At 41.1% G+C, this 24,585-nt stretch overlaps 1 protein-coding gene across 2 annotated transcripts in view; it reads left to right on the top strand.

The window, feature by feature from the left end:
- Positions 1 to 24,585, top strand: part of LOC117508264 (von Willebrand factor A domain-containing protein 5A-like) — a 142,250-nt gene that overhangs the window by 113,496 nt on the left and 4,169 nt on the right. For both annotated transcript variants that reach the window (XM_034167945.1, XM_034167946.1), the window contains exons 18-21: positions 4,552 to 4,581; positions 17,230 to 17,277; positions 21,277 to 21,449; positions 21,777 to 21,900. In XM_034167945.1, coding sequence (XP_034023836.1) covers positions 4,552 to 4,581; positions 17,230 to 17,277; positions 21,277 to 21,449; positions 21,777 to 21,900 — 375 coding nt within the window. The remainder of the gene's footprint in view (positions 1 to 4,551; positions 4,582 to 17,229; positions 17,278 to 21,276; positions 21,450 to 21,776; positions 21,901 to 24,585) is intronic.

Here is a 24,585-nt window from a genome sequence, read left to right as displayed (position 1 = left end):
GTATATTGCCTCAGAAGATATTGGAATAAACAATAATATCACAAAGTTATATAGTTGATGTTGTTTTAAGACCGTTTTATGCCACTGATTTAATACTACAGCACAAAAATGCAAGTACAGGGTGACTCCCACAAAAAACAGAACCCATAAAAATTGTAATAAATCCTATAAAGAAATTTTCTGGACTTAAACTTCAGTCTGTGTATGATCATTCCCCAGTAGTAGAGAAGCTTGAATCTTTGACTGGACTGGGTTGCTTGACACGAGGATGTTTCGCTTCAAATCGCAGAAGCTTCCTCAGCTAAAATTCTTGCTCTGGTAGTCTGACTTCTGTCTTGACTCTTGTACAGAAGAACCAAATTTTAGCTGAGGAAACTTCTGTGATTTGAAGTGAAACATCCTCGCATCAAGCAACCCAGTCCAGTCGAAGATTCAAGCTTCTGTACTATAGAAACCACCTGGACAACTGAGAGCCTTCACAGATTCATTCCCCAATGTTTCAGTTATCTTGATCATATTACATAAGTCATGTTCATTCCAAATTATGCTGCAGATGGTATGATTTGTTGGCATAATAGGTCTCCAGACAAAATGTCTTTTTCTTGGTTGACCAAGACATGTTGGGGAAGACTATTGTTCCAGCTGTCTGTGCATCTCTGTTTTGCTCAACTCAACTTGTCTGTTATATCTCTGTTGTTTCCTTCCTTTGTGGGAGGTGTTAGATTGTAAATTTCCAATTTTCCCAGGTGTAAGACTCAAAAACCACAGACAACGGACTTCAATTTTAAATGTATTAAATAAAAAGGTGCTACTCAGCCTGCAGTCTCACTAACCCTGCCCCCTCCCTGCCTTTTTCCCCCTGCACTCCAGCCACGCCCCCAGATGGGTGGGCCACTACCCTCAGCATGAATCAGTAAAGTTATACAGTAGTGTTCAGAATAATAGTAGTGCTATGTGACTAAAAAGATTAATCCAGGTTTTGAGTATATTTCTTATTGTTACATGGGACACAAGGTACCAGTAGATTCAGTAGATTGTCACAAATCCAACAAGACCAAGCATTCATGATATGCACACTCTTAAGGCTATGAAATTGGGCTATTAGTAAAAAAAAAGTAGAAAAGGGGGTGTTCACAAATGTGAATCAGGTGTCCCCTAATAAAAAATTATAGGCTGTTCATCTACAGTGATCTCCTATGCTTTAAAATGGACAAAAAAAAAAACAGACACGTGGAAGAAAATGGAAAACAACCATCCAAATGGATAGAAGAATATCCAGAATGGCAACGGCTCACCCATTGATCAGCTCCAGGATGATCAAAGACAGTCTGGAGTTACCTGTAAGTGCTGTGACAGTTAGACGCCTGTGTGAAGTTAATTTATTTGCAAGAATCCCTGCAAAGTCCCTCTGTTAAATAAAAGACATGTGCAGAAGAGGTTACAATTTGTCAAAGAACACATAAACTGGCCTAAAGAGAAATGAAGGAATATTCTGTGGACTGATGAGAGTAAAATTGTTCTTTTTGGGTCCAAGGGCCGCAGATAGTTTGTGAGATGACCTCCAAACTCTGAATTCAAGCCACAGTTCACAGTGAAGACTGAAGCATGGTGGTGCAAGCATCATGAAATGGGCATGTTTCTCCTACTATGCTGTTGGGCCTATATATCGCATACCAGGTATCATGGATCAGTTTGGATATGTCAGAATACTTGAAGAGGTCATGTTGCCTTATGCTGAAGAGGACATGCCCTTGAAATGGGTGTTTAAACAAGACAATGACCCCAAGCAGACTAGTAAACGAGCAAAATCTTGGTTCCAAACCAGCAAAATTAATGCCTCGCAGATGTGAAGAAATCATGAAAAACTGTGGTTATACAACTAAATACTAGTTTAGTGATTCACAGGATTGCTAAAAAAGCAGTTTGAACATAATAGTTTTGAGTTTGTAGCATCAACAGCAGATGCTGTTATTATTGTGAACACCCCCTTTTCTACTTTTTTTTTTACTAATAGCCCAATTTCATAGCCTTAAGAGTATGCATATCATGAATGCTTGGTCTTGTTGGATTTGTGAGAATCTACTGAACCTACTGGTACCTTGTTTCCCATGTAACAATAAGAAATATACTCAAAACCTGCATTAATCTTTTTAGTCACATACCACTACTATTTTTCTGAACACTACTGTATGTGTTCACATGAAACATGTTGCATTTAACATTTGACGTTTGTGCGGTGTGCTGCTCGCGTTGTCATATAAACATTATGTGTAAAAGTAAAACTGTTGTGATAAGCAGATGAACAGTATGTCTCATGGCATTCCAGAGGAAATATGAGGATATTATTATTATTGTTGTTATTATTATTATTATTATCATTATTATTAGTAGTAGTAGCAGTATTTGAGGGTATTAGCAAGTTATACTATTATTTATATCACAAACAAATTAGCCATGAAACATAATATCCAACAGAGGTGATGGTCTACTGGTTAAGCTTTGGGCTTAAGAGCAGAGGATCCTTGGTTCAAACCCCAGCCTGACTGGAAAATCACTAAGGGCCCTTGGGAAAGGTCTTTAATCCCCAAGTTGTTCCCGGTGTGTAGTGAGCGCCTTGCATGGTAGCACCCTGACATCGGTGTATGTGTTTGTGTGAATGTGAGGCATAATTGTAAAGAGCTTTGAGCGTCTGATGCAGATGGAAAAGCGCTATATATGAGGTCTGTTAGAAAACTATCCAACCTTTTATTTTTTGCAAAAACTATATGGATTTGAATCATGTGCGCTTGCATCAGCCAAGCTTGAACCTTCGTGCACATGCGTGAGTTTTTTCACGCCTGTCGGTTGCGTCATTCGCCTGTGAGCACGCTTTGAGTGAGCACTGTTCCACCCCCCTCGTCAGATTTTTGTTGTGAGGAAAATGTCTAAACAATTTGGAGCTTTGCTGCATCAAATTTTTTCCAGAAACTGTGAGAGACAGCCAGGTGGAAACCATTCGGAAGATTCAGATGGTTTTCAGGGACGATTCTATGGGGATCACACAGATTAAATAGTGTTACAACCGGTTTAAAGACGGCGCACAATGGCAGAGGGCGCACGGTGCTCCGAGCAGCGATCGACAGGCTGAAACGACCAGATCATTTCCAAACTGAACGCTGTGTTGATCCGGGACGTCGTCTGACTACTACAGAAATGGCAGAAGAGGTGGACATACCACTTTTTTGGCACATTCCACTGTTACAGGAGTTTTTGTCATGAAAAGATGTGCGGAGGAATTCGCGCGTCAGGACAGAGCCGCTAATGGCGTGGGACAAAAGCAATGCCGTGATGAAGCCTCACAGGACATGTTGTGGCATGTCCAGCTCGTCCACAATTTCTCGGATAGTCACACGACTGAAAAGCCACCGAAAGCCGTCTGAATCTTACGAATGGTGCAAGAGCTGGGCATGTTACAACATGTCCTGTGAGACCAACACGGAGGTGCTTTTGTCCCGCACCATTAGCGGCTCCGTGGTGAATTCCTCCGTTCCACTTTCCATGGCAAAAACTCCTGAAAAAGTGGTATGTCCACCTCTTCTGCCATTTCTGTAGTAGTCAGACAACATCCCGGATCAACACAGTGTTCACTTTGGAAATGATCTGGTCGTTTCAGCCTGTCGATCGCCGCTCAGAGCGCGGCGTGCCCTCCGCCATTGTGCGCCGTCTTTAAACCGGTTGTAACACCCCTTAATCTGTGTGATTCCCCATGGAATCGTCACAGAAAGCTGTCTGAATCTTCGAATGGTTTCCACCTGGCTGTCTCTCACAGTTTCTGGAAAAATTTGATGCAGCAAAGCTCCAAATCGTTCAGACATTTTCCTCACAATAAAAATCCGACGAGGGGGGGTGGACCACTGCTCACTCAAAGCGTGCTCACAGGCGAATGACGCAACCGACAGGCGTGAAAAAACTCATGCATGCGCACGAAGGTTCAAGCTTGGCTGATGCAAGCGCACGATTCAAATCCATATAGTTTTTGCAAAAAATAAAAAGGTCAGATAGTTTTTTAACAGACCTCGTAAATGTAGTCCATTTACCATTTCCTCTTCCTCCAGCCATCCATTCATTGGTTTCTGTAGTCGAGTGCAACTTGGCGAGTCAGCTGTCACTGTCTGTCTGTCTCTCCAGATGTGGACCCAGCTGTCGAGGCCAGATAGGCTCAAGACATGTTGGGGAAGACTGTTGTTCCAATCGTCTTCCCCAACATGTCTTGGTCAACCAAAGATTTTGTCTGATGGCCTATTTTGCCAACAAATCAAGCCATTTGGAACATATTTTGTAATGAACATGACTTTTATGCAGTGCAGCCAAGAGAACTGAAACTTTTGGGGATGGTCATATACAGACTAAAGTGGTGTATGTGGACATTTTTGCACATCCAGACCTTTAGTATGTCATGCCCTGTGATGATTTTATTTTCAGTGACTGAGCTTTCATTTAACAATTAATATTTTTCTGCCACAAATTTAAACTTGTAGTTGTAATTTTCTGCATGTTTTCCCCCTTCCCCAGGATTCAGTCTAAAGAAGAAGGTGCAATCATGTAAGCCTGCTTTTTATTTCTTCTTCGTTTTTAATATTTATGGATGTGTTAGAGTCCGTCATGACCGGCTGTTCGTCATGCATACACTTGGTTACTGAATTAACTTTGGCTGTCTGTCATGTACACAACAGCATAATAAAGTACAGTAACATCAGAAAGACACCATTTAACCACTTTAACCAGTCACTACATCAAGTGTCAGAAAAACTCAAGTGAATGTGAGTATTTTAAACAAGGTCATTACTCTGCTAAGGTGAAGGTAATTGGTGTATCCCTCATACAAGAATCTTCGAGTCTGTCACATCACTGCACAATCAACTTATGGTGTGTGTTTTTCACTTCTGAATAAGCACTGATGGTGGTGTTTGCCTGTTGGGGTCAAGGTCCAGTTTGAGGTCACTGCAAAGGATATTGACAATGTCATTGCCAAGGTCAACATTATACAAATACTACAAAACAAAACTATAAACCACACTATATGCCGCCCCTTGAGGCCCTCTGTGTATTGGGCCTGTTGCACACAAATCAAAGTCAAGGTCAAGGTCACTGCCAAGGTTAGCCTTACACAAACACGTATCAAACAATCACTAAAACAACACACACTAACTTCTTTCCTCCCTTGAAAACAGAGCCCTTGGTACTTGACCACTATAAAGAGTGTGCTATACACAAGCCAAGGTTATCAAGGTCACTGACACAGTCAGCATTATGCAAACATCATTATGTGGACATCGTTTTCATCAGGCTGATGATGATGAATCTGGCTGAAAGCAGGCAACAGGTGAGATTAAAAGATTTTATATTTACTCTGTGCGCCGCTTTTTAAAGTTCTAGCCTTCTGCTGCTATATTGATTAACTACAGTTCTGCACATTACACGTCTTCTCTGTTTCTTTTTTGTTTTTGTTTTTTTTTTTGTTTTTTTTGTGGAAGCATTACAGCACCACATACTATAGTGTTTTCAGATTGTTTGAGCATTTGGACTCAGATATTTCTTGACATTGTGCCTTGTTTGATTCCATTTCCATGTGCACAAAGGCGAAATCTTACTTTTGTAAATGCCGGATCATACGGAAAGGCCTGCTAACATTGCCTGGATGAAAATGAGCACAAAAATTATTTCTCGGACTCAGTGTTGTCAAAGTAACTTTGAAAAGTTACTTCATTAGTTACTTCATACAGTTATATTTTACAGTTACTTTATACAGTTACTTCATTAGCATCTGCGGACATATTGTTGGCAGCTGAATGTAAAAATAAAGTAACTCATAATCTAACTTGGTTATTTTAAGATTTAGTACTCAGAAAAGTAACTAATAATTACTTTTAGTAACTAATAGTTACTTTTCTCAGTACTGAGTATTAGTTACTTTGCTGATTGCTCAATCTTAAGAGTAACCAAGTTAGATTACTAGTTACCTTATTTGTTACATTACAACTAAAAAAGTAACTTTTCAAAGTTACTTTGACAACACTACTCGGACTACATGAGGACACTAAAATTGGTCGGGATCATGGAATGCATCTAGTGTCACGACCACTTGAAGTACACCTCATGTGGAAAACAGTGCCTCCGTGGCCACACCAAAATGGTGAAACACAAAGTTGCTGTAAATCGATGGAAAACTGGTGGCAATGAGTCAATCTGCTGCCAAATTTGCTTTGTTTTGGTTGACAATATTATTTCTCAAATTTCTTCTGTTCATAAAGTGATAGTTTTCCCATTGATACCAGGTTTTCTGTGAAAGATGGATCATGTGTTTTCCATGTCTTGCCAGTGTTTTAAAAGCTGGTTGCTCACTCGCTGAATGCGACCTGATTTTACTGTGAGCAACCTGGAAATGACTGTGAACAACTTAAAATTACAATGAAACAGTTAAATTCTAAGTGTTGATTGGGTACCCAGTCGGGTCGGGTGTCATATTGGCTCAGTAATAGCTGAGTTAAATCTAAGCTATTTCATTCTCTGTGATACAAGATATAGCAACACTGACATGCAATGTTAAAATGGCTTCTTTTTTCTTTTTTCCCCCAAATATGTTTATTTGCTTTTTAACATTTTAACAATTTAACATTTAACATTTTTAACATTTTAACATCTTAACAAACACAGCAAAACCTTGATCCATACCATTAGATTACAGCCAGGTTTCAAGTAAAATCTTAAGATACATACATATATATAAATAAACATATACATGTATATGAATAAACAAAAAATGAATACAGAAAAACGTGAGAATGTTCAAAATCAGCAATCAACAATTGCACTGTTCAGTACTGAAGATACAGATTGGTCAGTGAAGCGAAGGTACGGTGTCCATATGTCCATAAAGCTGCTTTTAGTGTGGTGAATATGACAAGTCAAGTATTCCAGAGGAAAGAGTTCAATAATGAGTTTGTGCCATGTGGCTTTGGATGGAGGCTTATTGCTGATCCATGTAAGAAAAATATTTTTACGTGCAGCAAATGTTAGGATGTTAAATAATCTATTACAAGAAAGTGAGCCGAGGCTTTTTGCTCTGTATCCCATTAACAAAGAAACAGGGTCCAAAGGTAAGGATATTCCAAAACTATGGTCCACCAAAATGTCCTTCCAGTACAATTGGATTTTAGGACAAAACCAAACACAATGAGCATATGTCCCAGTGGCAGATTTACATTTCAAACATAAAGGTGAGGTTTGAGGATTCATCAAATGTCTTTTGTGTGGAGATATTTGCAATCTATGAATTATTTTAAATTGGAGCAATCTGGCATGATTGCAAACCAAAATATATTTTGTCTGACAACAGATGGAACTCAATTTTTCTTCATCAAGGACTATACCCATTTCTGATTCCCATTTTTGTTTAACCTCTAATCAAGTTGATGAGTTACATTCAGTCAATGTACGATAGAAAAAAGTAATTATTTTCTTTGTAGGACAGTTTAGGATTAATTTTTCTAATGGTGAGGGACTGGCGTCAGACATCAAAGTTGTTTTCTTATGAATAAAGTCTCTAACTTGCAGGTATCTAAAAAAAAGTCTCTATTTGGGAGGTTATATTTATCTTGAATTTGTTTAAATGAACACAGTGTAGGTCCAGAAAATAAATCACACATCTTTTTAATTCCCTTGTTTCCCCAAGCAATAAAACTTGAGTCTATCATACCTGGTAAAAAGTCTGGATTCCCTTGTATTGGCGAGAGCAAAGGAGTTAAAAGAGATTTCTCCTCCAGTCGCCTGGCCATAAACCATCATTTCACTGTATTGACAATAATGGGGTTATTATTGCACAAATTTCTTGAAGATTTTACATTTTTACAGGACAAAAGACCAAGAAGAGAACATTGAGTCTGTGATTTTTCAACATTAAGCTACACAGATGTGCGGTTCTCCCTAACCCATTCAACTATAAACCTCAAATTAGATGCCAGCTGATACATTTTAAAATCCGGGACCACCTTCAGAGATGGGGGATAATAGTTTTGAGAATTTCAGTCGTGGTTTTCTTTTATGCCAAATAAATTCACTTAGCCAACCATTGAGTAATTTGATATTTTTGTTTGAAATCAGTAATGGAATCATTTGTAAAGGATACAGTAATCTGGGGAGCACATTCATTTTGATCATGGCCACTCTACCCAGCAAAGACAAAGGAAGAGCGTTCCACCTATTTAAGTCTTTTCTGATATTGTCCAAAAGAGGTGTAAAGTTAGCCTTGAACATTTGATGAAACATGGGAGTGATGTGAATACCAAGGTAAACAAAACCAGATAATGACCATTGGAATGGAAAAGAAGTTAATGTGTTAGTTCTTTCTTGAAGGCTGCCCATTGGCATAGCAAGGGATTTAGAAAAGTTTATTTTATAGCCGGAGAACATTCCAAATCTTTGAATTTGCTCGATCAGTCTAGGAATTGAGGATTTGGGCTCAGTTATATATAATATGTCATCAGCGTACAAGGAAATTTTATGCCGCTGTCTGCCATGACAGAACCCTGTTATGTTTGGATCTTGTCTTATGGTCTCGGCTAAGGGCTCCACTGCTAGAGCAAAAAGATCCAGACTCGATGGGCAGCCCTGTCGAGTTGAACGATGAAGTGAGAAGGCCTGCGATCTGTAGCCATTAGTAATTACAGAGGCCATAGGGTTACTGTATAATAATTTAATCCATCTAATGAATGTGTCCTCCAAATCAAATGTTTGCAAGATGCGAAGCGATAAGGCCATTGGACACAGTCGAAGGCCTTCTCCGCATCTAAAGAGATGACCAAACTGTCCTCATCTCGTGCCTGACAAATAGTTATGTTTAAAAGCCTTCGAATATTGTGGCTTGAACTTCTCCCCTTGATAAAACCTGTCTGATCTTCTTTAACAATATAAGGTAAAACTTTTTCTAAGCGCAGCGCCAAAATTTTAGATAATAATTTAAGATCTTGATTTAAAAGAGCAATGGGTCAGTAACTGGAGCAATGTTCAGGGTTTTTACCTTTTTTATGGATCTGGATGTGTGATATCAGCTTCCCTTAAAGTTCAAGGAATGAACCATGTGGTAAATAAATGATCCAACATAGAGATAAAGGGGTCTAATAATATATGGTGGAACTCTTTGTAAAAGTCACATGATATTCCATCTGTTCCGGGAGTCTTCCCTGATTGTAGTTTTTTAAGTGCTAGGAGTTCCTCCTCTTTAGTAATAGGAGCATTCAACATGGCTCTTTGAGCATCAGATATAGTGGGAAGAGTGAACTCAGATAAGAACAATTCCATAACATCAGAGGCTCCCGGTCGTAGGTTTGATTTGTATAATTGTTCATAGAATTCCTTAAATAAATGGTTAATTTGCATATTATCAGAGTCAACTATAGAAGTAATGGTTTGTGGATCATTAGGGGCTTTGGTTAGAAATGATAAATATTTAGTTGGTTTGTTATCAGATTCATATAATCTCTGTCTAGAGAAAAGTGTAGCAGTTTTAGCTTGTTGTGTTAACAAGGCATCCAGAGCAGCTTGTAATGCACATTTTTTTCAGCAATAAATGTGGATCTAAAGATGTGGCTAACACATTTTTTATATTATATAATTCTTTTTCGAGATTTTGTTGTTGCTCCATTTGCTTCCATTTTTTGGCAGCTGCGTAGCCAATAGTTAGACCCCTAATAAATGCCTTAGACATCTCCCAAAGTAAAGAGGGGTTATCATTGGTATTTGAGTTAATATCAAAAAATATTTTAAATTCACGAGTCATGTATGATATAAATTTTTCATCTTTTAAAAGACGAACATCATATCTCCATCTTCTACTTTTATTAGAAATACGTAGTGTCAGTAAGCAGCTCCAGGCTTAACATTGCATGGTCACTTACCACAATGTTTCCTATTTCACAGGAGGTGATGTGCTGAATTCAAAGTAATCAATTCAAGTGTGACACTTATGTGGTGGAGAATAGAAGGTAAATTCTTTATCATTTGGATGGAGAGTTCTCCATACATCTGCCTGGCCCATCTCCCTACAAATAGCAGAGACGGCACTTCTTGATCGGTTAGGGGAGAGCTACGAGAAGGATGTCGGTCTACTGTGGGCCGAAGTAAGCAGTTAAAATCCACGCCCATTAAGGCTAATCGGTTAGACAATTCTGAAAACTCCATAAAGGCCTTTGACAAAAAATGTGGGGTGTAATTTGGAGGGCAGTATATATTCATTATAGTAACTTTTTCACCCTGGAGAGTACCATTAATAATCACATATCTTCCATACTGGTCCTTTTTGCAAGATTGTAATTGAAAAGCAATTCTCTTGTTAATAAGTATTATAACACCTCTACTACTTGTTGTAAAGGAAGCAAAATATACCTGATTAACCCAACCATGTTTAAGCTTCTGATGCTCAACATCATCAAGACGGGTTTCTTGGAGTAGTGCTATATCAATTTTCCCTCTTTTGAGTGTAGCAAAAACTTTTCTTTGCTTAATTCTTTTCTGTAAACCTCTTACATTCCAAGAACAGAATCTAATCTTACCAGGTGACATTTACCAAAACATACTTATAAATTATAAATGTATGACCTTTGAAATAAAAAAAAAATAATAATAAAACTTGAGTGGTACATATCTTAATGTATAAACACAAAAGTGGATCAAGGCTGAGCTAAATAGAACAAAAACACTGAATATTAACATATAAAGCATGTAAAATGATAAAACTAAATCGAAAGGGGCTTTCCCCAAGTTATGTGGGGATTGCTGTCCTGTAACACACCAAACCTGGGTGCAAAACTAGCAAATTAGATGGCATACTGTCTGTGGGAAGCTGCATGCCCTGAATAAACATATCGGAGTAACTTATTAGTCAAAGGGGGTTTCAGGCATGGCGGGTTGTGACAGTGGTATAGAACATAAAACAGGCTATAATAAGTATATCAGATACAACAGAGTTAAACCTGTAACAAACAAAACCCACCAGTCTGTGTCCAGTGATTTCTCCTTCAGCCCTGGTCAGTTACGCTGGATGCGTAGGAGAGGACCTCTGCTGATGAGAGAAAAATCTTCTGCGTACCATTGAACATTACTTTTAGCTTCGCCGGGAACAACATGGTGTAATCTGCACCGATTTCACGTAGACGTTGTTTCGCTGCTGCAAATGATTTACGCTTCCTCACCACCATCGCAGACAGGTTGTGGTAGAATGAGATTTTCCTCTCCTCCAGGACGATGTCACCTTGTGCTGCCTTTCGTCGCACTGCTGCCATTACCCGCTGTTTCTCTGGGAATGCGTGGAACCTGATAATGACCTGTCACGGCCGCTGACCCTCTCCGGGCAGAGGCGCTGCGCTCCGGTGTGCACGCTTCAGCCTGACTCTGCCTCCTGCCGCGGCTTCTTCTTTTTTTTAACCTCATGACATATCATCTAGAATATCATTGTTTTGAATCTAAACAGCTATGAATGACACATTTTTTCAACTATTGAATATCAGTTCTAATAGACTTAATTGAATATTGTTCAATCAGTTTAACATGCACTGCTATGCATTTTCAAATTTTGTGTAATTGTGTCCCAACTGTGGGCTGACTTCTATGTCATCAATGGAAAGTTGTTAGAATGGAAATAAGCAGCGTATGTGGCCACTCCCTGTGCCACGCCTCTCCTTCCGCCTGCTGTTTGGGGTTGGGCCTCACATGTCACACCCTTTTAATGCACTTCACCAGGTTAGTACCTGCACACGCATCATACTGGGTTGTAAGTAGCACATTATAGGGTTCATAGAGTTTTGCGGTCAGGTGTTGGGGGTGGGTTTGCAGGGCAGTCTGTGGTGCAGCTGTGCACTGCAGCCTTTCACTGCGATCTCCATCTGCCACTCCTGCCCTGCAATTTTAATGTACACACTTTCTTTCTACACATTTAGTTAACACCTTCACTAATTTAGAGTCGGGGTCACTAGACGGTAGTGTGTTTGCAGGGCAGGCTGTGGTGCAGCGGTGTACCGCGGCCTCCCACAGCAATCTGCCACCGCCCTGCTTTTAATGCAACACTTTATCTTTGCTCCCTTAGGGGGTCGCACACAGCAAGGGAAATTAATTATAACAACTATGGTGGGGTTGGTAGGTAGGATGAGTGTGGCATGTGGGGTTGGCTTGTCTGGGGGCCGGGCCCCGCCCTCGTATGACTCGGTGGTCCCTGCCCGTGTTTTGGATTTGGTTGCAGTGGCTCCTTTGCCCCCCGTCCTTGCCGCCGCTCGCTCCCGCCTTTGGGGGCTGTGGCCCTGTTGGTGTGGTTCTGGGGTTCCCCCCTATTGGTGGGCTCTGCTGGCGCCCTGTGTGCTTCCCTTGGGTATGGGGCTGCTCCACGTGGCTCCGTGGGGGGATGTGTTCTGGCGCCGCCGGGCCGCACCCTTGTTGGTTCGTCGTCTGCCCCGGTGGCTCTGGGGACTGCCCTTCCTGGCCCCTGTGCCCTTCCGCTGCCCTTTTATCCTGGTTTCTCCTTGGGCCCCACATCCTGGGTCCATTGCCGTTGTTGCTCGCAGCCAGCCGGAGTGGTCCATGTCATATGGTAAGGTTCTGTACTTTAATCTTGGCCCAACACACCAGCCACAGTAGTGATCAAATATTTAGCTGTGACCTGGGTCTCTGTGTGTGGATGGTCGCGTGTTTGTGGCCGTCACCACAATTTGGTTTTGGGTGCTCTCAAGGGGATTAACACTCTGGTGTCCTAGATTAGGGTATGGATGCTCACTAATTAGACAATAGACTGCTGCTGTCACTGTTTGTTCATGTGTGGTTGTTTGTCCTGGTAGGTTGTATGGTTGAGGCCCTTTCTCCTCTGTGTCTCACTTCACAGTTATTGCCTTTACCACTTGTCGTTCGTTCTTGTCTGTCTTCGTGTTGTTTTGGTGGTCGGCCCTTCCTGATAGAAGTTATCGGTTGGATTTGAGTAGGATGTTGAATGCTGATCGGGAAGCACTACATACCTTCTGTCTTGCAAGAATAAATTGCACATTTGTGTATTAATGTTCATAAATGGTTCTGCCAGTGTGGCACTGTGGCCTGTGTCCCACAGTGTGGGGGGAAAAAATTAAAAGTACAATTTTTTCCCGCTACCACTATCCTCACTCTGTGTAAATATGTAAAATACAACAATTTTTGTGAGCAAATATGAACTTTTGTTTTATTTATTGCTAACATTGTGCTCAAAATGCACCATGGGGGTACCACATTTTAAAAAAAAAAATCCTAAATTTCTCGCACTCTGTTGCCAGATACTTGAGATGAGATATACGTTATTGATCTCACAGTGGAGAAATTATGTCTACACTCCAGTTACCTCAGACAGCAGTTAGTCCACAGTTATTACTTGTTAACCGTAATAATGGCACACGTCAGAATTAAAGACGACACATACACATTTGACATTGTTTATGTGCACTAAGTTTGAAGACGTCTGTTATCAGAATTGAGGCAAGTGGGTGAAGGCCACGCAGCAACCCTGAGATGCGCCGCCGTCAGCTTGGGGGGAAAAAACGGAGGCCAGCTGCAGCTAAAACTGCACCACCCCCGCAGAAGGGGAAAGGAATGACTTCAGCAGACGCTGGAGTGGGGGGAGTTTGATGGGGGGGTAGGAGGGGTGGGGGAGCTAATGGAGCATGCTTCAGTCTTGTGAAAAACAGTTAATTGTCTTTCTGAGTTGAGATAAGAAACAGCCAAATGTTCCCCAGGCCAAAAAAATTCAGGAAAACAGTCAGGCAATTTGACCTTCAGGTTTGATAAGCCTGTAATGTTGTGGTTTGAGCAGTGAAAAACACTTTTAACAGTTCCACTTGAACAACCAAATCCCAATTATGAATTAAGAATATTCCCAATTATGAATTAAGAATATTCACCGGCCTCTGAAATCTTCACTTCAACTGCAAGGCACGCATCTGCTCCAATATGTCATCCAATCTGCGTCTGAGTTCAAGAGTTCTAGCAGTATGAGAATGCACTGCCTTGCCAACCTCGTTAATCATGATGGACAAGCGAGGGGCCGTGGTTCTTGATGCTGCCGTCTTGCCAATTTTCCGGTAGATCAGGGCAGCACATAAGCCAAAATGTACCAGTCATGCTACCATAAGACCAAAAATTAATAAATCCTCGACGTCCTCAACAGAGGAAGGCGCAAAGCATGCCACACGCCGAGAACTCCAGGGGTCGAGAACATAGCCCGCAGGATACGTTCCATGTGGGCAGGTAGGATCCCCCGGTGCTGACCTTTTTGTAGAAAAAATGGTGTCAATAGCGTTCAGAGAGCAGCTGATCAATTCCATGGTTAATCCAATAGTAGTCCAATAGATCCAGTATCCAATATAATTTGAGGAATTCACAGTCTGAAGTAGGGACTTGAAGGTTAAAGTAGAGAGCGGAGGAGAGTGGAGGAGATGCGACCGCCCTCGTCGGAGTCCCAAGCTGAATTTAAAAACCCCCCCAAAAAAACCTAAATTGCTCAATCCTCAATTGCTCATACTTGACTCATTACTGCCACCATCTGCACTGTGCCATATTGCATGTCTGTTATATTCTGGGTTTATTGTCTTCAGTCTGGGTCAACCAGTCCACAAAACACATGTGGACTGGTTGGACAAACTCCCATGAACCCTCGAGCACCCGATGGAGCGTGTAGAGCTGGTCCAGTGTGCGGCGACCAGGACGAAAACCACACTGCTCCTCCTGAATCCAAGGTTCGACCATCGGTCGAATTCTCCTCTCCAGTACTCTGGAATAGACCTTACCGAGGAGGCTGAGGAGTGTGATCCCCCTATAGTTGGAACACACCCTCCGGTCCCCCTTCTTAAACAGAGGGACCACCACCCCGGTCTGCCAATCCAGAGGCACTGTCCTCGATCGCCACGTGATGTTGCAGAGGCGTGTCAGCCAAGACAGCCCCACAACATCCAGAGACTTAAGGTACTCAGAACGGACTTCATCCACCCCAGGAGCCTTGCCACCGAGGAGCTTTCTAACCACCTCGGTGACTTCGGCCTGGGTAATGGATGAGTCCGCCTCTGAGTCCCCAGTCTCGGCTTCCTCTTCGGAAGACGTCATGATGGGATTGAGGAGATCCTCGAAGTACTCCTTCCACCGCCCGACAACATCCCCAGTCAGGGTCAACAGCTCCCCACCCGCACCATAAACCGTGCTGGTGGAGAGCTGCTTCCGCCTCCTTTGGCGTCGGACGGTTTGCCAGAATCTCTTCGAGGCCGACCGATAGTCCTCCTCCATAGCCAGTGGTGGGCAAAGATAACCAAAAAATTAACTTCGATAACAGATAATAAGATAACTGAAAAGTTATCTTTGATAAAGATAAACTGATAAACCACCCAAAAATGTATCGGAAGTTACAGATAATCGATAACCGATAAATTCCGGTGTTGTCTATGGGACATTTGCAGTTACTAAAGAGCTGAAATTGATTTTTAACACGATCGCTTTTGAAAGCATCAAAAGCGGTAAAAGACCTAAAGAATAAGCAAGAATGTTTGACCATGCTGCCCCCTGCAGAAAGCAGCACAGACAAATCCTGCAAGCACCCACGAAATCAACTCTTTACTAATCATAATCATTTTTCTTTCAACATTCTGCCCCTGCTGGAAGCTCTTGTTTGCAACAGCGCTCTCACCACAGAGACACACCGAGAGCAGCCATAAGGCCAGCTCCCTATCAATTTCAACACTCCGGTCAGGCGGAGGTCTTGAAAAATAAAGTCATACTAACTTATGGTTTTTTGAAAATACTGATAGAATAACTCCATTAATGTCAATTCTGTCATTTGTACAAAGTTAAAATATAACATATATCTTTTAATGTTGAATAAGGCACTAATTCTGAGGTTTTGTAACAAACACAGACTGCAAAGCATTCTGGGTAAAAGTGCTAAACAGTGATTGGTTCAGTAATCCATTATGTAAACCAACACGTTAATGTGACATGTGTCATGTGTTGGTTTAAAGATAAATGTGCTTTTGTAAAATATTCCATTTTTATTTGTAAAAACAGGCATTTTTACGGAGCCCTGGAAGTGTCATCACAATTGCATGTTTTAAAACTTTTATGATGTTGTAAAACGTGCACTCAATATTAGTAAGTAAGTAAGTAAATTTATTTATATAGTGCCTTTCACAGACATAAGGCCATGTACACACGTTGTCGGGTATTTGTAAAACCGAATATCTTACCCTTTCAGTTTGGGGAAAAAACTTCATCCACACTACGTCTTTTAAAAAAAAAATCCATCCACATCGAACCGTATAAATGTGTTGTAATTAGTCTGCCAAACCTCTGGGTGGCGGTACTGATTAAAATTCTATCCAATCAGGAGCGTTATTCTCTTGTCGTCACTTCCACAAAAAGTAAAAACATGGCGCCAACCTCGTCCGTGTGGACCGATAAGGAGTCGGAATTACTTCTAACCGTAGTTTTAGAATACAAAGTTAACAAATATATGCACACAAAAAGCGCCTGGACAATGGACAATACCAACACTTTGAGAGCAGCCATGTACCCAGATGTTTAATACTGCCATGAACACTCCTGGCCAATAGATGGCAGTAGCGGCCTTGAAAAAATGTCAAACAAAATTCCAGATAATCCGTGTCTGCTACATTTAAGATGCGTGGAATTTAACAAACAGAGGGTTCCGCCAGTCGTTCCCAGCAGACCCTCACAATATGTTTGGGCCTGCCAGGTCTTTGACTTTTTATTGTGGAGTAGCGACCCCACTCCCACCTGCTCTTGCTGCAACCACACTTGATGTTTAGTTCTTAATTAATTTCTTTATCAGCTGACGTTTAACTCCTCTAAATAACTAACAATTCACAATGGGCTGAGACTAAAATTGAAATATGAGGCTGGAATGTTGAAATAAAGAAAAAAGGAGAACTAGAATAAATTGCGTCTGATGGGAGCATGCTGCCTGTTTGGTTACAGTGGTACATTTCGTTGTTCAATTAAACAACTAATTAGACTTGTCAAAATCATTTATCAGAATGCTGGGTTTTGCTATGCCATCACTTATTTCGAAGAGTTTGTGTATTCAGAAGGTCTTTCATTGTAAAAGACAAATGAAATGTAGAAACCTAGAAAATAAGCAAAAATGTAATGACAATGATTTGTTTGAATTGTGTTCCTTCTCAACAGTTTTCAGCAGATCAAAAATGAAACGCCCATTGGGATCAGTGCAAAAAGGTAAAAAAAACAAAAAAAAACATTCTAATGATGATCATTGTTCACAAGCTTAATGATACAAATAACATAATCTGTCAGAAAACATATGCGATCACATTGTTTTTAAACTCATAAATGTTATTCCTCTCATGCAAATCGTAAAATCTGCTGTCTTCTGTAGAAATTTAATTTATATTTCTGAGTGTTGATAATGTGTTTCTATGTGAGGAGATCTTGGCAGACACACTGTCAGGTTGTAGGCAGTAGCTTTTTAGCTTTTTAAAAAAAATTGGCTCCTTTTATCTTGGCATTGATAAATCACCTTATAAAGCACTGTGCACACGTTTTAGGCAGCCTACAATTTGCATAAAAATATATAGTTTGGAGGCTTTTTTCTCCTGAGATTCATGACAGAATTGGTGTATATGTTGGTGTATAATTATATATATATATACACACACACAGAGAGAGAGAGACATATACATATATGACACACATGGGTATAAGATCACGAATACCCCCCAAAGGGAGACCTCTCTATGGAGAAGAAGATTGGAAGCCTGAAATCTGGAAAGCCACACCCATATGTGCCACACTTGACACACTCCTTGACACACTTGGGTATAAGATTAAGAAAGCCCACCTAAAGGAAGAACCGTCTGTGGAGAGGAAGATTGGAAACCCAAATCCGGAAAGCCTGGAAGGATGTTAGCCGACTAACAGAGAGGTAGGTCCTGGATGACTAAGAAGTACAGCAAGATGTTCATAACTGAGGGTATGGAAACTATCAGACTGGCTACTCGGCTGAAGAGATACACCAGAGAAGTAGATGCCAAGAAAATTAATTGCCTGTTTGCCAATGACCCATCCATGGTGTACTCCCAGCTGAAAGGGGAAAATAGTAACACAAGAACAGACCCACCCAGAACTGAGACTGAGCAACACTGGAAGAATTTCTGGGAGAAAGAGGCATCACACAACACCAGTACTAAGTGGCTGGTGGACCTAAGAGCACACCACAGCCACCTCCCAGAACAGGAACCAGTCAACATCACGAAGGCAGACATCCAACAACGAATTCCAGGGATGAAGAGCAGACAGCACCAGGGACTAATATGATCCACAACTACTGACTGAAGAAGCACTCCATGTGTGCCTGGCACTACAAATGGGTGGGTTATTAAGAGCAGGTACTCACCCAGACTGGATAATACAGGGCAGGACAGTCCTGATCATGAAGGACCCCCACAAGGGTGCGACACATTCACCTACCGGTAAATTACCTGCCTCTCCACAACATGGAAGCTCCTGGCATCATAGCAACCAAGTTAAGTAGGCACTTAAGTCAACACATGAGCACAGCTCAGAAGGGCATTGGAAACAAGCACCAGCTACTGGTTGACCTAATAGTACACCAGGACTTGAACACCAGGCAGACCAACCTGAGCACAGCCTGGATTGATTACCCGAAGGCCTATAACTCAATTCCTCACACATGGATAGTGGAGTGCTTGACACAGCACAAGACTAATAGAGCACTTATAACCATCATCAGGACTGTGGAAGACATCACTGGATGCCAACTCCAAGGCAGTCGCACAAGTCACCATCAAGTACAGAATATACCAAGGGGAACAGCACTGAACACCAGTGCTGTTCTGCATAGGCCTCAACCTCCTCATCCAACTCATCACAAAGAGCGGCTACGGATTTCAATTCAGGAGTGGAGTAACCATCAGAGACTGCCTGTATATGGATGACATCAAGCTGTATGCCAAGAGGGAATGAGACATTGACTCACTGGTCCATCTCACCAAGATCTACAGTGAAGATACAGGAATGTCATTCAGATTGGTTAAATATGGCTGAATGGTGGCAAAGAGAGGGAAAGTATTCTTGATTGAGGGGGTGGAGTTGCCAGAAGGCAGGATAGCAGACATACAGGACATCTACAAGGACCTGAGAATACCACAAGCCAGTGTTAACCATAATGAAGATGCAAGAAGGTCAGCCACAGCCAGATACCTCCAGAAGGTAAGCCACGTGTTGAGAAGCCAGCTCAGTGGTAGGAATAAGAGCCATCAATGCATATGCCCTAAGAGTCATCAGAGACCCAGCTGGGACAATCGGTTGACCACAGGAGGAGACAGATGCCACTGATGTCAATACATGAAAATTCTACATAATGCATGGAGCTTTCCACCCACATTCCAGTAACCTGAGGCTTTATGAGCAACAGAAGGCGTGAGGATGAGGATTAATGAGTGTCCAGGACTAGACGAGGAGCATCCATGAATACATCAGAAAGCCCCCCCCCCCCACCCGAGATCAGCTGCTACAAGAATGCCTCAGGCAACTCAAGACAGACAATGATAAGGAACAGGAGGAGGAGATATCATAGAATACCAAGCCCCTCCATGAGATGTACTATCAACAGATAAGAGGAGGTAGCTGACATCAAGAAGACCTACCAGTAGCTAGAAAAGACCAACCTAAAGGACAGCACGGAGGCTCAGATCATAGCAGCACCAGAACAAGCCCTAAGCACCAGATCCATAGAGCCAGGAGTCTACCACAGCCAACAGGACTCAAGTTGCAGGTTGTGCATATGTACCTCAGAGACAATTCAGCACATAGTAGCAGCATGCAAGATGCAACATAGGACAGTGTACAGTGAGAGGCACAACCAGGTGTCAGAAATCGTGTACAGGAACATCTTCTGTGCCCAAGTCCTGATGGGAGACATGACCAAAGGTGGTGAGAATGACAGGGCCAAGGTCCTGTGGGACTTCAAATTCCAAACAGACAAGCAGCTTCTGGAGGTTGACAAGGCAAAGAAGACAGCATTTGTGATCGATGTGGCAATCCCAGCTGACAGCAGCATCAGAAAGGAGCGCGATAAAATAAAGAAGTACCAAGGGTTGAAGGAGCAACTGGAGCAGATGTGGAAGGTAAAGTCCAAAGTGGTGCCAGTGGTAATAGAAACACTAGGAGCTGTAACCCCCAAATTGGAAGAGCGGCTCCAGCAGATTTCAGGCATCAGAGGTGTAAAAGTGCGGTTGTAGGAACAGCTAAGGTACTGCACTGAACCTTCATACTCCCAAGACTCTGTTAGAGGACCTGAGCTTGAGGAACACACATGCCACCCTCCACGGGTGGTGGTTAGCACTGTTGCCTCACTGTGTGGAGTTTGCATGTTCTCCCTGTGTCTGCATGGGTTCCCTCCGGGTGCTCTGGCTTCCTCCCACATCCAAAGATATGTAGGTTTGGTGAACTGGAAACTCTCTAATTTGACCGCAGATGTGAATAGTTTTGTTTGTCTATATGTGGTGCTGCGCTAGACTGGCATTCTGTCCAGGGTTTGCCCTGCCTCACACCCTATGACCCCCCCCCCCCCCCCCCCCCCCCCCCCCCCCCCCGTATGACCCTTAATTGGAGTAAGCGGGTATCGAAAAGGGATGGATATATAATTGTGATTAGGTTGTCTGTTGTTAAGTTGCTAATTTGAAATTCATTACAACTTATTGATACTTTTTTAAAATCTTCAGTCCAAGCGGCTTTTTATTATTCATCATATTTTTTTTAATTCAGTTTAACTTTTTTATACATATCTCATCAAATCCACATAGTGCAAAAGGAAAACTGAGTTACAAACATCATTACAAAAAGAACTTTATTTTGTTGTACTGTAGGTGTGCTGCTGAGTATGTGAGAATGGAATGACAGTTGCAGTTCTCATTTAGTTGTGAAATTATTGTCAGAAAAAACCTAATTAAACATAACCCAGTTTTCATATAAATTGTAAAAGATCACAGGTGAAAAATGTAGTTTTATCTAAAATAAAAAACAATTTTTTTAGCTAAAACTGGTCATACATTTTATTTATTTATATTTATTTATAAATCTTTGATAAGTAGCAGCTTTTTGTGCCTAAAACCTTTGCATTGTGCAGACTAATAGAACTGTGTTGTCTTTTCTACATTATGTGGGCTTACTGCATAGTAAATGTTGATTTTACAGCTTTGAAATCAAGCTGTAAGGATGAAGACCGTCAGTCTGAGCAGGTCCTCAAAGATCCTTTGATAGAGTTGGTCTCCCTTCAGAAGGCATCTGGCTCCTGGGTACTGGAGCCAGCACTGGCTGAGGCACTGGGAAAGAAGAGCGAAGACTTGGAAAAGCTGAAGCCTGCATCAGTGGGTCTTTCTTAAATAAAATTATTGATAAAATAAAATTATGAAGATGATGATGATTTGTAGCAGCTGTAGTAAAATCTTTCATTACAGCATGCTGTGAGTTAATAACAAAACGCAACAAAAAATAAATAGGACACTTTCATATTCTGTGCTGTTTTTTATGTGTTGAAGTAAAACATCTGACTTCACCTATGTACGCAAAAGCTTTATTTTCTTTTCATTTTAATCACAAACTTGTTAAAATCTGTATTACTTATCTGTATAGTTCAAAACCAAGCACTGGCATTTTCACTTTCCTTGCTTCTGTTTTTTTTTTTCTTGAATTAGGTGAATCAGGAAGTTTGGGCCACCATTCTGGCTCTGATCTGGCTTCATGGTTTCAAGATGGAAGCTCGAGTGGAGTGGGACCTTCTGGCTCTGAAGGCTGTGTCATGGCTCCGTGCTCAGAATGGTAAGTAGTGGTATTTTGTGTACGCACACATACACAAATATATCTGTCCAGTACTATTACCTGTAGGTTTTGGTTGGCACTCACTTTATGCTGATTTTGATTGTGGATGTCTGTCCTTCCTATGTCCTCTTGTTATAATGTCTCAGAGGGTGAATTTTCTGTTTTGATTCATTTTCCTTCAAGATTGGAGTCTGTGACTACAAAATTCTATTAAAAAAAAGTTAGAAAGAAAGCACTCAAAGCCCTGTGAGCATGTCTGCAGCTGACCATAAATGTCTTTTGGAATCATTTAATTATGAGTGACAATATTTTTAGAAAACATATATCTCATCATGCAGTCTACTTGGCTTCACAGCAGCGATACCATTAAGGTGAGGCCTTGGGATTTGGCAAAAAATGTAATAACTTTTCCCCTCTGTTGTTTGATTTTGAGATTTATCATAATTTGATAATGTTGCCAATATGAAGAGCATAATGATTGAAGCCTGAAAAGACAATGTTTAGGATTTCAACTTTAACAACAACAAAAAACGAATAAAAAATGTAAATGTGCAAAAACTTATGTACCTTAAAGCAATACAGGTTAGCCTGTCTTGTAACAGCTTACAATAATTAAATAAAACCTATGATTACAGTCATAAATGATTTGATTAACAAACGGTTAACTAGACTATAATGCGTATGGTAATAAAAGCACATAGTGTTTGTTCAGTCTATCACACACAAGGGTTTGGGGTTTTTTTTGTTTCTATTGTGCTTGATTTTGTGTGACAAATCAGCTGACTGTCAATGAGGATGGCCAAAGTTTTATGTGAAGGTGACAAGTTTTTGATTTGTGTGATTGGTTGCTTGAAAAGGTGCTACAGTGATGACAGAGTCTTTCTGAAAAGTTTGTAGATTTTCAATATCCCAATCAGGTGTTTTGTTTTTTGTTTTGTTTTGTTTTTTTGCCCAAATCCGGATCACAGCGTTTTAATACTGAGTAATTGCCATGACAGTCCACATCAGAGTTTGTGTTAACTCAATATTACACTTGCACAGAGCTAGGGTGACCAGATGTCCCACTTTGACATGCGTGTTTTATAATCTGACAAATGGCTCATTTGTCAGATTATAAAACACACGTCAAACCTGAAGCCTGTCAATAACAGTGCTGGACTCCATTGCGATTTGTGAAAGTTAATGGAAATGCGGACTGTCTCGCACAAAGTGCAACACCTGGTCACCCTACAGAGCATTTCATCCCCTCACCCCTTTGGAACCTCATTGAATGGTATGTTCTATCTTTTAGCAAATGGAAATATTCTTTCCATTGCATGAATGGAAATATTATTTTTTCTGACACCTAAATAGATCATTGTCATTTGATTGGTAGATTGTAGGTCTTGTGACATTCATTATTTCTTTCATCAATCTTTCAACTTATGCAAATACTCTTACCACTGCATTGATAAACAATCATTATTCATGTATCATGCCTAAATAGATCTGTGTCATTTCACGTTTTACTTAAAATTAAACAGGTGTTCTCAAAGCTAACATTGGAGGGCAGCGGTACTTCAGTTCATGCCAATCTGTGTGTGTTTTCCAATACTGTTTAGATATTTATGGAGTATGTTCATGATCATGTCCCACTTGGTTTTTCTAATGATGTTTTTAGCTTTCTGGTTTGTAACTAAGTTTTCAATCTGTTCTTGAATGTGTGGAGTTGTGTGTTCATCTTGTTGGTCTTCATTTCATTTTGCACGTCCACTTCGAGCTCGTTTGCTGTTAATTCCTCCACTTTCTTTGTTCACTTTTTGTTTTGTTTTATAAGATAAGATAAACTTTATTGTCCCTCTCAGGGAAATTTGTCTTGGGACGAAGCACAGAAGCTGCCACATACAAAAAAAACAGACATGTCAGGGCCACAAAGACAACAAGGACAACAATACAGTGCAAATAAGTACAAATAATTAAAGTGCCATAAAATCGCAGTGCAAAACCTGTACAACACAATGCCATTAAAAAAACAAACACACAAAACTGCACACCTGCACCTCCTCCTCCCACCCTAGGAGGGAGGAGGAGGTGGCAAGGCCCGGGATGTATTTGACTGTTTGTTGAGGAAAGCAATGGAAATGGGAATGAAAGAAAATTTATGCCGGTTACTCTTGCAAACTCTGTAACACCTTCCTGAGGGCAGCAGGTCATATTCTAAGAATAGAACATGGATCAGATGTCATTTTGAAAGGTTGTCTAACAACCACCTCCTCATGCAGATCCTGAAGAGGCTGCTGGCCTGTCTTTTCCACTAGTTTTAATGCTGTTGCTGTCATTCTGTGGAGTTTGGTCTTATTCTGGACAGTGAGGGAGCCGTACCACACAGCCATGCCATATCTCACAATACTTGCAAAAACTGCATTTTAGAATATGGCCCTGATCCGTGGGCTCACACCAAACAGATGCAGCCTTCTGAGGAAATGTAGTCTCTGTGCTAATCTACTGCACAGAAAGTCCACGTGTTCACTCCAGCTCAAGGTGTTAGACATAATCAGGCCAAGATATTTATATGAAGACACTTGTTCTATGACACTGTTGCTAATGGTCACAGGGTCATGTATTGTGATCCACCGAGGGTCAAAGACCATCTCTTTGGTTTTTGTTTTGTTAAGTACCAAATGGTGGTCATCACACCAGGATTTA

This window comes from Thalassophryne amazonica, chromosome 4 (genome assembly GCF_902500255.1).
Source record: "Thalassophryne amazonica chromosome 4, fThaAma1.1, whole genome shotgun sequence".
Taxonomy (NCBI): domain Eukaryota; kingdom Metazoa; phylum Chordata; class Actinopteri; order Batrachoidiformes; family Batrachoididae; genus Thalassophryne; species Thalassophryne amazonica.
Note: the sequence above shows the minus strand (reverse complement) of the source record. Positions and strands in the feature narration are given on the sequence as shown.